We start from the raw sequence: 13459 nt of genomic DNA, 5'->3' as shown, positions 1-13459 counted from the left end.
CTAAAGACTGGCTGAAGGTATCATCAGATTATGTTTGAATATATTGCCAACAACTCTCGATGAATGAGGAGACATTGGTTATCCTCATCCTCATTGGTTATCCTGGAACATTGGTTCCAGATACTTTGCCAATTTGCTGGTGTGGCCAAGACACAGCTATTTATTCACCACTTCATTTCCTCTTCCAGGGTACACAGGATGACTATTATTTCTTGACCTTCCTTGCGGTTAGATTGGAACCATATGACTAAGTTTGGTAGATGGGGCAGAGGTGAGTAAGCCATCTCCAGGCCTATCCCAAAAAACCTATCTACCTACCTTCAAGGCAACCTGGAGGTCACATGTTCTAGATGATGTAGCTATAAGTTGGAGGGGGAGGATCAACCTCCAAAGGACTTTTTGTGTAAAATAAAACTTTTGTTGTGCTCAGATCCTGAGACTTGGGGGTTTGTTACTACACACAGCCTATTGAGTGATATAAATAATGTCAGTGTTACTCTCCCAGCTTTAGCCTTAAAAACCAGAGAGCAGGAATCATCTATTTCCCATAAAATATACATTGACTTGACTTCCTGTCTCCCACCTCAAGAGGCACTTTCTTCATTGCCTATCCTCCTAAAATGCAATTCTGATCATGACTTCCCTCTGCATAAATTTTCCAGTCTCATACAGGAGAGCAAGGTCTGAAATTTTTTGCAAAGCACAGAAGACTCTCCCTGGCCTGGCTCCTACTTACCAATCTAGCTACATTTCCCACCATTCACCATACAAAACCCCACACCAACTTGGAATTCTCTGAACATGACCATATTCTTTCTTGTCTCTATAGATTGTACATGGATGTTTTCTCTGCCTTAAATGCCATTCCCTATTCCCAGAGAATTCTTCCTCAGCCTTTAAACCTAGTTCAGGCATCCTAAAATGAGCAATTTGAGGGTTGTTTCCCCCATGTCCCCAGGCATAGAAGAGGTAACTCCATATTTTGATAACTGAATAACAAGTGAATGACGGAATGGGAGATAAAAGGTGATGAGTCAGACTCTCAGAGAAGTGTGATCCCCCGCCAGCATCTGGAACGTGACCACGTTGACAAAATGGGAAGAAGTGAATTCATCACAAAAAGAAATTCAGTCAATCTATACATGTTCAAGTTTTATTACAAAGTATGATGGGCAGAAAATATGATACTTCTTATACAGGAGGCTGAAACAGAATGAAAGGGTGAAAATTAGGTTTAATGTTCTTAGGAAACAAGAAATAAAGTCATAGCTATAACACTCCACTTTCAGGTGCCTTTGAAGTAGACTTCAATGGAGATTCCCCATCGTCATTTCACAGCACAGTGTTAAAATTTTATTATAAGCCCTGTGTACAATAAGTCCTGTGAAAATAATATTTATAAAAGAAAAATGGTTACAGTACAGTTCTGCAAGGGGCTGCTTCCTCTCCACCTGACCATGGGATGCCACAAAACCTACAGTATAGAGGGAAAGTTTAAATATGTAACAAGAAAGTAAATTCAGACATACTAGGCTAAAGGGCACAAAAATGGATCGGAGCTTAACATTTCAGAGAGCAAGAAATGTCCATTTTCTACATAGAGGTTTATACAATCATGCTACAAATTCACACTGAGGGTTGGGGGGAGGGAAAGTCACTGGCAAAAGAGGTCATAAAATACACAGGAACCAAAGCGAGTGAGTCATACTCGACTAAACCAATTCAAAGCTGCAGCTCAACAATTTTCTTAACATACTGTATACTACGATCAACCCAAGGTGAGAACACTCCTTTTAAATAGCAGATATCACAAGTTCATATTCACTGGGTTGTCCCGGAGGCAGGTACCTATACGTTTTTCAGCTGTTACACAGACTGTCAACATGTTTCTTCCCAAGTTCAAACTTTCTTTAGCTTACTTGTTTCTGGTTGGATATACCAGTGCAAGCCTCTTTGGGAAGGCACCTGCATGTTTCCATGTTTAAAACATGACATCCAGAAAGTAGCCTGAGAGGACCTGGCCCATCCCATGTGGCCACACATTTGACTTTGACCATTAGCAGCAATGACAACTGTAGGAGGAGGAGAGGGTGTAGGAAGGTGAGGTGGGCAAGGCTCTGCAACATGAGACACTCTCAGTAGCTGACCCAGCCAGGGACTGGCCCAGGGTTCACGGTGACGGCTCAGCTCAGCTTTCTTCCTGGGAAAACCCAACCTAAGTGCCAAGCATGACCCTCTTTCCTTGTCCTGGAGTACAGACAGTAAAGGGAAAGGCTTCTACTTCAACGGTCTCCCCACCCCAAGCCAGGCAGTCCAAGGGGCTGCCATATTCTCAAAGTGGGGAAGGTGGAGGGACAACAGTACTAGGCTGCCCTCCCATGCTTGGTAAACCCTGCAGCTCCTACATGTCCTTACAGCCTAGGAATCCAAGGCCCAGGCTGCAGTTGGGAGAAAGTTCTACAGTGGAAAGGCAAGAGAGAAAAGAAGAGAAAAAGGCGGGGTAAAATTCTGCATTACTGATTACAACCTCTGTTTCTGCTTTGTACAAACCTACAACCAAGAAGAACCTGGTCTGGAATAATCATAGGATTCCCAACAGCTGTAAGTTTTTAGCACCAAACCACCCACGGCTGCCCTGCTGAAGGGATGGGTTCCCTCTGCCCTCAGCTGTCATGCTGTCTCCAGAGGGACCCAGCATCACAGGTGCCTCAGGAATGGTCTAGAAACGCTGACCCAGGCTGAGGGTATGGTCTCACTCCACAGCCACACAACAGTCTGAATGCGTCCCCACCTCAGACCTTCATGCCCTCTAATATCTCTTCCTTTGATCTAAAGAAAACACCACTGATTTTCTCCTGCATCTTCAATCTCCTAAAATTTCAGTCAACTATAATCAAAACTCTGAGGATTCTGAATTCTTTCTATTTCTTCCTGAATCTTAGCCATTTCTCTGAGAGCTGATCCAAGTTCTGGTAAGAAGTTCTCACCTAGTTATCAAATACCTTTCCTCTTCAAGTTCTAACCTTGCAGGCTAGAGGTTCCAACTCTCCAGAATGTAAAAACTCAAGTCCTTGAATGACTGTACTGGACTTGTCCCATTCTCCAGCTTCCTGGTGGTAGAGATCTGAGGCCTCATTAGTTCAGCACCTCTGCCCTTCTTCAGAGCAGACCAAGAAAGCCCAGGCAGCTTTGGCCCACCTACCAAGAGCAAAGGGGCCACCACGAGCTGAGCTAGAGCCCACGTGGCCCTCCTGGCAAAGTGCTGGCAGCTGCTCCTCTCACACTTGGGGAGAGCAGATCCAGAGTCTTTCACTCAGTCTCACTGGCTGCAATTTGAGAACCTCAATAAATTAAACAGCCTTGCTTTTGAAACTATAACAGATCTGTGTTTCCTAGAGCACAGCTGGCTAAGGGGCTTTCTAAATTCTGAGACTACAGAAATCCCCTCCTCAGCCATGGGTCATCTGACCTACAGTGTAAAGGGAGGGTGAGAGCTGGGACATCAAAAGACCAGGCACCACAAGTATGTGTGTGTTTGCTTAGGAAGGTGAGGGTCTAACCTGGGACATCAGGAGGAGGACTGCACTGCCGGGCCTAAGGAAAGATGACAGGGATGAGAGTTCACAGGGCAAGGAAAAAAAAAAAACAACTTAAAAGTTGTTGATATCCATAGTAAATAGCTACTTTTTCCAAATAGTTTCCAGTTATTATTATTAACTAATTTTTTTGAGTTGTTTTTGAGCTCTAGTTGATAAGTCTTACCACTCAGACCAGGTTTAAGTGCAGATCAGGAAAAATATTTAGAACTCAGCTGAAGTAAGCTCTGCCCCAGAAGGACCACCCTTTCCACCTCTCCTACTTCTATTTCAGACCCTTCCCCACAGGGAGGAAATGATGGCCTCCTAGACCAAGCAGCCACCAACTCAGACTTGCTGCCCCTGAAAGAAGGATCCAGTAAGTATTATCAAGCACAATGAACAGCAGAGGAGGGTTCTGAGCAAGAACTGCTTGTTTTACATCTTCCAATGATGTAGTACAAATCTGGTGGTGAACGAGGAGAGTTCAGGTCAAGCACATGGCCAGCCAAAGAGCCCCCAAATCAGAAGCACAAAGTAAAAAGGTACAAGGGGAAATACCTTGACTAAAAAAAGAGCCTTTTTCTTTGGGAGAAGCCCCGGTGTAGTAAAAGCAAAGAGATAAGACTTTTGACATAAAACTACACCTGCTTCTGAAAAGGAGGACTCAACCAAAAAGAATTTAAGGGCACAAAAGAATGAACTAATTTATTTCTCAAGCAGATGGGAGCCTAAGTGGACAAAACCATCAGCCGTAAGGCCTGCTATCTCCTAATTGCAGACGGGCAACACAAAGGTTCTTAAAAACCTTCAGACACTAGGCACAGCATGAGGAACCTGGCCAACTGTCCCCCAGAGCATGTCCCAAACTCTGCCTGGCCCAAGTACTCATCCGACACTGGAATCACACACAAGCCCCCTCCTTGGAACACATTCACGTAACGGAAAGACACCTGCGGTTTGTAAGTCAACACAGACAGCTGCAGCCTCCAAGTCCAATATTGCTCAGAACCTAAACTGGGGAAGGGGAGGGGTTGACAGGTATGGGTAGAGCTCTTAACTGGCTGACCCTGGGGGGGTCTATAATTCTTTTTACCTATCTAGTCACTTATGGCCTAGGGTTGCCACATGAGAGCTGTCAGTCCCCACACTCTACAGATCTTGTTCAGGGTCAGAAGCACAGACTATATGCCTCCCAAGAAGACACTCACCTCAGAACGCCCAATCCAAAAAGTGGCCAATATTCTACCAGTTGCAGAAAACTCAACCAACAGAAATACCAAAATTCAGTTCAGAGATCATTCTTGCCTATCATTCAAGACACGTAATGGAACAGCCTGGGGCTTATATTTGGAGGGAAAAACAGACTCTGAAACTAAGTACTGAAAATACTCTAAGTTCAGCTTCCTGAAACTATTCCCTTCAAGTTAGGTACCCCAAGTAGACTGCCTCTGTCAGCTCTACCATGTTCTCAGCGGGCACCAGTGGGGCTGGACAGTGGTACTTCAGAGGGTAACAGAAGGTTTCCTATGTCTCACTGCGAACCCAGAATGCCCTTGAGAAGAGCCAAGCTAAGAAAAGGTGTAATCAGTGAGGGGACTTCAGAGCACCAAGGTGGTTTCGGGACTCCCGGTTAGGTATGTACTACTCAGGCAGTGACTCAGGAAGGCAAACTGCTCATGGGGTCAGGGGCTCAGTACCAGCTCTAGGCACTGAGGGAAGAGAGGAAGGTACAAAGAGGGAGAACTATAAAACAAAGGAAAAAACCAGGAAGAGTAAAATTCTTTTCCTAAAAAAATTAGCCTGATAAAAAATATACAAAGTTAAAGTTTGTTAAAGACATTGACAATAGGAGGAGAGACAACTTCAAATTGGTATTTGTTCCCATGTAAACGTAAGTGCTAACACGGACATGGACGTGGACAAGACAGGGGCTACTGCCTTGGGCAGCAAACAGAGGGAGACATCTGGGGCAAATGAATACAAACATAGCCAGTGCTTGACTGCTCATTAACATGACAACTGACAAACAAATATACAGAAATTTTTAATTGAGGAAACAAAGGAGAAGAGGAAAGGAGAGAAAATCTTAAAACTCAGCCCTGGGCTGAGGAGGCGCCACACAGCACTGAGTCCGGCACAGAGAGCGATGGGTAACTGGCCAGGAACTCCTAGAGCAGCTTCTGGTAACAGTGGGTGCAAAGCAACGAAAGACATACTGGCCACTGGAAACATGTTTCTTCTTACTTTGGGGGTGGGGCAGAGGCGGGAAGCACACAAGCCCCTGCCTCATGGGCATGGCGCCACTGACACTACACTCTGAGTATCTCCAGGCAGTTGTTGTAGCAGATGGCAATCCAGTCGGGCTGAGTCGACGCCCACTGCACATTGTTGATTTCTCCTTCGGCTGTGTAGGCCAGGATAGGGTCCTCGATGGCTCGGGGCATTTGCTGGATATCCCAGATGAGAGCCTGATGGTCATCCGCTGGGGACAAAGAAAGCCAGCAAGCAAGGTCACAACTCAACCAATGGAGATGACAATCCCTGCATTTGGGGAGTGAGTCACAGTTCACAAGCATTTGCTCACCAAAGTCCCTGTGAGGGAAGTTTTATTTTAAGCCCTAATTTTATAGATGAGGAAACCAAGATTCAGTAATGTTAAGGCACTTGCCCCAAACCACACGGCTCTGCCACTGGTGAGTGGCAGAGCCAGAACTCAAACGTAGGCCTTGACTCCATGTCCCATTCAGATGTCCCTGGACTCCATCCACTGCACCAGTTAGGATCCATCCAGTTAGGATGTCAGAAAGGGACTTACACCTCTCATCTGGGTCAGCCAATAAGAGAGGACAATGGGATACCAAAACATGTCATTTCAGCCACTTAAAATATTCAAGTGGTTAGAAATCCTTTTCTGATAATTCAATATAATGTGAACTTTTTTCTGGTTTTAGGGACATTTATTTACACTTCAATAAGATGTTGTACAGAAGACTGACATAAAGTATTGTGTGGACATGTGCTATTAAAAGGCCATGGGAAACACCAGAAAGATGGTAATCACCTTAAAAAAAAAAAAAAAATATATATATATATATAAGCATGGGAAAATGACTAGAAGGACAGATAATTAAATGAGAAAGGTGGTAATATTAGGATGGTAAGTTTATGTATTATGTTTACTTTTCTCTAGTTCCTAAGTGATCTGTAATGTGGTCATATTACTTTTATTTTTTTAAGAGACGGGGTCTTAGTCTGTCACCCAGGCCAGCTGTAGTGCAGTGGTATGATCATAGCTCACTGAAACCTCAAATTCCCATGCTCAAGTGATCTCTCACCTCAGTTTTCCAAGTCTCTGGGACTACAGGTGCAATCCACTGTGCCTAGCTATGTAACTTTTATAGTCAAAACAATAATTAATTAATTTTTGAGACAGGGTCTTGTTCTGTCACCCAGACTGGAGTGCAGTCACATCATTATAGCTCACTGCAACCTCAAACTCCTGGGCTCGAGCCATCCTTGTGCCTCGGCCACCTCAGTGGCTGGGCTATTGACTGGGACTATAGGCACACCACTATACCCAGCTAATTTTTAAAATTTATGTAGAGACGGGGACTCAATATGTTGTTCAGGCTGGTTTCGAACTCCTAGACTCAAGTGATGGTCCTGCATTGGCTTTCCAAAGCGCTAGGATTATAGGTATGAGCCACCATGTCTGGCTAAGTTCTTAGTTTTAAAAAACAGAAGGCAATGACCTTCACAGCCACAGTGTTCCCTGATTCCACTATGCATCCTGATGTGAAAGCTGGTCTTGGATACACAGGGAATCTGAATAAATTAAACCCTAATAGGTCAGTCTAACTGTGGCAAAACTGGCCTCCTATCCAGACCACATAACCTCTGCAAGGTGCAAGGTCCGCTTCCTAGAACAATCTATGTCAAGAGATCTGGGGGATTGTTTTAAACGCTCAGCACCTCTAAAGCACTAAGCTCCTTTCCTCAGTGCTCAACCAAACACACTGCAGCAACGTGCCTTCAGTGGAAGGGATGCAAAACAGGTGCAACACACAAAACAGCAAGCCAGGCAAAGGCAGCCAGCCAGGAGCAGAAAACGGGCCTCCTACTGGGCCAGTCCTGCTTTCCATGAACAATGGATGATAGTTTTCTTTTTTATCTTTCCTCTCTATCCTCACTCCTGGAAAAGATAATGAAGGCAAACCTCAACCTGAGGTAAAGAAGGCAGCAGTGAGCCCCCAACTTCTCCTCAGTGAGATATACGGGCAGGAGCTAAAACCAGGAAAAGCTTCATGGCTTTCAAGTCAATGCTTAAATATCAGAAAGACATTGCTCTGGCTCCATAATAAACAAGGTTTGTTCTTTGGTCTGGGAAATGGTGAAATGAGGACTACAAGTCACATACCACTGACCAGGCAAGGCTCTGTGGGGCCCTTCAATGCATCCAAAGCTCAGGTAGGTTCATTAGAGTGAAGCCTGAAAGGCCCCAGGGAGATGTCTATCTTGACCATCCCAAAGATTCTGTTACATCCAAGAGAGATGTCTCCCCTTCCCCACATTCCTGGATCTGAGTCCTCTGTGCCAACCTAGATTTCAGGGAGACAGTATGAGGCACAGGCCTATAACTGATACATGATATAAGTAGTATATGGAAGATGCTCAGATATCCACCAAGGATACAAGATTATCTGGAAATTTGGACTGCTTTAGTGTGGAGAGGCTCCAATTAATTACTTTATGTAAATCTCTCAAAACTGTCCTTGGAAAATATTAATAGTAAAGAATAAATTCTAAGGAGCCAGGAGTGGCAGAGTCCCCACCCCTGGTCCCATATTTTCTCCCCACCATAGTTACCTGCAGTGCAGATGTGGCAAGATGAATGTGGGGCCCAAGCAATGCCATTGACACACGCTCGGTGGTTATTTAACCTGGCGACAGGAGTGCAGGGAACTCGGACATCCAGAATCACCACCTGCAGAAATAACAAGTAAAAGGTCCAGGAGCTTCAGAGTTTCACAGAAAAAGCAAACAAAAAACACTACACACAAAAAAAATTTGAATCATAACTTTTTAGTTTGTGGATTTTAAAAAAATATTAGAGAGAGGATTTCCTTAGGATTGAGGGGAAAAAAACAAAGGACATGGGTAGTTTATGGTCTGTATCTTGAGCAACACCAGGCCTTTAGACTGATAGGGAAGGGGAGAAGAAGGGGTGGGTAACATGAGTTTGGATAATCCACCAAGTCCCGATAGGTGCATATGATAAGAATTCTGTGCATCTCAGTTGAACAGAATGAACCCAACCATGGCAGAATGAGGCACTAGCTTTACCAAACCAAGGTCAACTGCTGTATCATTTCTACCCACAATTCACAATTTACTTTTATCAAGTAAAAGATTATAGAGAGAGCTACCATTTTGATGTCTGTTTGCTAAAGCTGGATGAATCTGTCCATACTACAGAAAGGGAAAACTGATTATTTTTTTCACTTGGCACCAAAAGCACATATGATTTGCTTTACTCTTTAGATATTGTTTTTCTTGGCTCCAACCCTCCAAGTATTAAAAGTTCTTAACATATTGTCCTTGTTCCAGATCAGGCTTTCTCAATCTCGGCACTACTGACATTTTAGGTAAGATAAGACTTTGTTGGGAGGCTGTTCTGCGCACTGTGGTATGGTTAGCAGCCAGCCAGGTCTCTACTCACTAGATGCTGGTTGCACCACCTGCCTCCCCTTGAGTTATGACAATCAAAAATATCTCCAGACATGTCCAAAGATATCCTGGGGGCAAAACTGCCACCAGCTGAGAACCACCCTTCTTGATATACTAAGCAGTGCTGGAGTTCAGTGGCAGGGCCTATGCTAGCTTGAGCAGAGTACTCACCTCCATCCCATCCATGGCCATGGTAGCCAGGTAGTTAGGGTCCTGCTTGTTCCAGCAGAGGCGAAGCAGCGGGTGATGCTGTGGGTCTTCGTAAATGATGGTGCTGTGTTCTAGATGGCGGAGGTCAAACATCCGCACCGAGCCATCAGCGCCCACAGAGGCAAACATGTCCCTGCCACCTCCGGCCCGGCTAAATGCAATATCATAGACCTGTTGATGAATAAGAAGCTTCAGTCAGATTCACATCCATTACCTCCTTTTCCCGAAACAGGGAAATCTGCCATGTCCAGTTCATCTAAATTCCAGCTCACAACACAGAAGCAGGTAAATAAAGCCCAAACAGTGTCTGTGAATACTGGACCTGAGAGCCCTAACATCAGTGGTTTCCCAAAGAGTGAACACCATTCTGCTATAGAAAGTGGCTTGCTTCTTCAACCACATTCCTGCTTTCCAAGTCTTCTTCCTCCAACCCCTATAATAAAACAAAAGGCACATACCCTGCCAACCAGTGGCTGTCTTCTGCCACACTACAAGAATAAGACATTTCCTGGGCCTTGGTAGCTTTCCCTTTGCACAGAGGCAGGTCCATGACCACATTAAGCCCAAGATCATCCATCTGAGAGGCAGAAGCAGCCAGGCTGATTCTACTGTGAAACCTGGACCTGAGACTCACTTCTAAGAATGACTCATAGGAGGCTTGGGTGTTCCTATATTCACAAATAGGTTTAAGTAGCACTCTTTTATCTTAGGGCACGTTGTTTCTGCTCCTAGTTGGTGTGTACCCAGAAATGAATGACTTTAGCTTTGAATCATTGTTTCCTGCATTTATTATTTGCTGCAAACGTTCCATATCATTAATGTCTATGAGGAAACAAAGCAAGGAGCAATGGAGAGCTTCAGAGAGAGAGAGAGAGGGATGAAAGCCAGAGCCAGATAAGTGGAAAGAGAGACAGACACAAACAGAAAAACAACTGCCAAAGGAAACTCATCTTCTGGGATCAAGAATAATAACAGCTGACTTCTGGGGAGACATGAGTGGAACTTCTCACTAAGTACTGCAGCTCCAGCCTTCCTGAGGTTCTGCCTACTGAGGGACACTGCCAAATGAGCGTCCATTTCGAGTCAACCTCATAAATTCCTTTTTTTCTGGCCGACTGTGAATAAATTATGCTATTCTTTCTATGATAGGAATGAGAAATGTTTAAACGGACTGGGCCAGTCATCGGTAAGAAGGCGCCCAGGCCTGACAGATAAAGGCTCTGTCTAGTACTGTCCAGCTACTTTAAGGCAGGGGCATATTTATCAACATGTATATCCCACAATGCCAGCTCTTGGTAACCCTCAAGGACACAGATTCCACAGGTGCCCATGGAGAGTGTGGCCAAGTGCATAATGCTCTCTCAGTTTTAAGCGAGTTTTAAGCTTCACCTGTGTTCCAGCAGTGTGGTTCATCAGAAATGAAGGGAAGGTGACAACTCCCAAGTGTACCAAACCTCCTCTACTCTGATCTTCCAGGTGGCAATGAGAGCCTCCCAGATAACTCTTTTCTTAAAGAGAGGTGGACTGAGAAAAATCAAAGGTGCTAGGAGATGTGACTATTTCTCTAAAGCCACCATCCTCAGGTTCATTCGTTCAAGGCCAGGGCACTGTTCCGGTCCTGTCTGCTCCTAAAATCCATTCCTGGACCATCTCCCTGTTGTTCTTTGTATCACAAGAGAACTAATTCATACAGGCTGAGTTTGGTAGGGTCCCAGGTCTGCTGGCTGCTTCTGGCTGATTCAGCCATGGGAGTCCCTGGTGGGAAACTGGATGGTGGGAGGCAGGGAGAAACTAAGGTATTTCTCCTGCCCTCTCTTGGTTCCCAGAGGCATCTCTGCCAGGTAACCCTGCATCCTCCCATGGTCCCTCCAGCCCACAGGCAGGAGCAGCTTCCTGCTGCTCCTATTCTCTAGATTACTTCACTGCTACCTACATGGCTTCTCAGCTTTGCCATCATCTCTATAAGCAATCCCTGGATTAAATCCCCTCAGTTTAAATACTTAAGAGTAGCTCCCATTCTCTGGGTTGGGCCTCACAGAGAACAGCAGGCTAAGTTGTCACATAACTAAAATGTAGCAACCTGTTCCACTTGATGTCAAGAGGGTTTCCAGAAGTTCCTTACTGGTCCTCTCTGCAGGACAAACTCTTCATGTGACCCTTGGTTTAGCAGCAGTCAAGTCCAGGTCTTGTAACAGATCTTACCCTTAGGAGTATAGAAAGCCAAAGAACAACCCCTTACTGAGAATGATAACCTGGTCACCACCCTCTTATTTTGTTAAAAACCTCAAGTTTCTGACCTATGGTCAAGGCATTCTTTTTATCTGTACATATATTAATACCCCTAGCTGTGCAGGGTGAGGTAGAAAAGAAAAGGAAACACTACCTATAGGAAATCAGAGTAGCGGCATCATTTAATGGCTCTAGAAGGAAAAGATTTATGTGCATGTTCCAAAATCACCGAGACGAATACTTTGCTTACACCATAGTCACAAATAGCTTTCCTCAGCTTTTCCAATAAAAAAGAAATGTCACCATCAAAGTAAAATATATTCAACTGCAAATAGTAATAAACATATAAAGACTAAGTGAGCATATCAGAATTTCATAAAACATTTTTAGAGAAAAATTGTTAATTAGGTTTGTCCATCAGGAAATTTTCTCTCTTCTTGTCTCCCTTCCCCTGGAAAAAGCTAGTATGTTTCAAGGTAAGTGTTACTCTATAATTATTTTTTATTCATATCAGTTCCCAGTTTGTCTATAAAAGACTTCATTATTTTTAAAAAAGCAGCCAACCTCTGGCATGAAAAGAAAATTGATAGACTATAGAATGTCAATTACATCAGTTAAAAAATGCATTAGTTTACAACAGTGTTGTTTTCCACTGTTTTGGCACATTACTATTTTCAATTTAGAAAAGAAGATGTCAGATTTATGTTTTTCTGTGGAATTTGCAGAACAATGAGAGAACTGCCTGACCTCTCACAAAGAAGGCACAGCATGCATCTATGCATCTGAGGAAAGAAGAAAACAAAAGGGGGGGGAGGACAGGGGGGAGGTGGGGCAAGGGCAATATACATAACCTTAACATTTGTACCCCCACAATATGCTGGAAAAAATAAAATTTAAAAAAAAAAAGAAAGAAAAAAAAAAAAGCATCATTACCTCTTTGTCATGGGCGATCAGTTGGGTCTTCACATGGCCAGACACAAGATTCACTCGCCCTAATACCTGCCCTGTCTCCAGCCCCCAGATGGTGCAAGTTGTATCGATGCTTGAGGTGCCTGCAAACAAGTGCAAGTCAGTGGCTAAGGAGTGAGGTTCCTATGCAAGCTTCCCTCCTGTGCCTGCTCATCTGCTCAGCCCAGGGGACAAGTGGCCATAAACACTTCCTGAGCACCGATAGCAGGTACCAGGAAAGCCACAAAGAGAGTCAAGTACTCAATCTTCACCTTAGGACCTCAGATTCCAACTAGAAAGACAAGATATAGGCACATGGAAAGCTCAACTCCATATAAAGAATTAATAAACATTCCATACTTAGCCTATTTCCCACTTGTCCCCGTTCTAGGGTAATGCATGGACCTCAAAAGCCCCTGGTCAAAAAACTGGCCCAATGCTATATCTGAGAAAATGCTTCTTGAAGCTGGAATACATACTCCCTAGCTCTCTTACCTAAAAGATAAGGATCCACCTCATTCCAGTCAAAGGAGGTCAGTGGAGCACAGAAATCAGAGTTCTTGTTATTGTTTAGCAAACATTCCAGCCTGGTCTCTGTTTCACCAACCTGAAGGAACAATAATTTTAAAAATCAGCCAGTCTTATCCTCCTAAAAAGTTTGCCCTGTTTAGACAATATATCAGTAAATATAAGACATAAGGGAAAAACATTTTTATCATAAAGAATAATAGACCCAGAGGAATTCCCTGAATGCTACTTCTTTCCAT

The 13459-nt window shown here is 44.1% G+C and overlaps 1 protein-coding gene across 2 annotated transcripts in view; it reads right to left on the bottom strand.

Moving 5' to 3' along the window:
- Positions 1 to 1139: 1139 nt before the first annotated feature.
- The window catches only part of DCAF7 (DDB1 and CUL4 associated factor 7), a 29315-nt gene continuing 16995 nt past the window's right edge, over positions 1140 to 13459 (bottom strand). The window contains exons 3-8 of one of the 2 annotated variants that reach the window (XR_001149670.3): positions 13188 to 13299; positions 12678 to 12796; positions 9477 to 9686; positions 8445 to 8562; positions 5823 to 6060; positions 1140 to 1203 (exon numbers count right to left, since the gene is read on the bottom strand). Coding sequence is in view for 1 of the 2 variants with exons in the window: in XM_012747468.3 (XP_012602922.1) it covers positions 5888 to 6060; positions 8445 to 8562; positions 9477 to 9686; positions 12678 to 12796; positions 13188 to 13299 (732 nt within the window). In the remaining variant the exon portion in view is untranslated. Of the gene's footprint in view, positions 6061 to 8444; positions 8563 to 9476; positions 9687 to 12677; positions 12797 to 13187; positions 13300 to 13459 lie in introns of both variants that reach the window. The other variant, XM_012747468.3, reaches the window with a different exon arrangement.

This window comes from Microcebus murinus, chromosome 18, assembly GCF_040939455.1.
Source record: "Microcebus murinus isolate Inina chromosome 18, M.murinus_Inina_mat1.0, whole genome shotgun sequence".
NCBI lineage: Eukaryota > Metazoa > Chordata > Mammalia > Primates > Cheirogaleidae > Microcebus > Microcebus murinus.
This window is presented reverse-complemented; position numbering and strand designations above follow the sequence as displayed.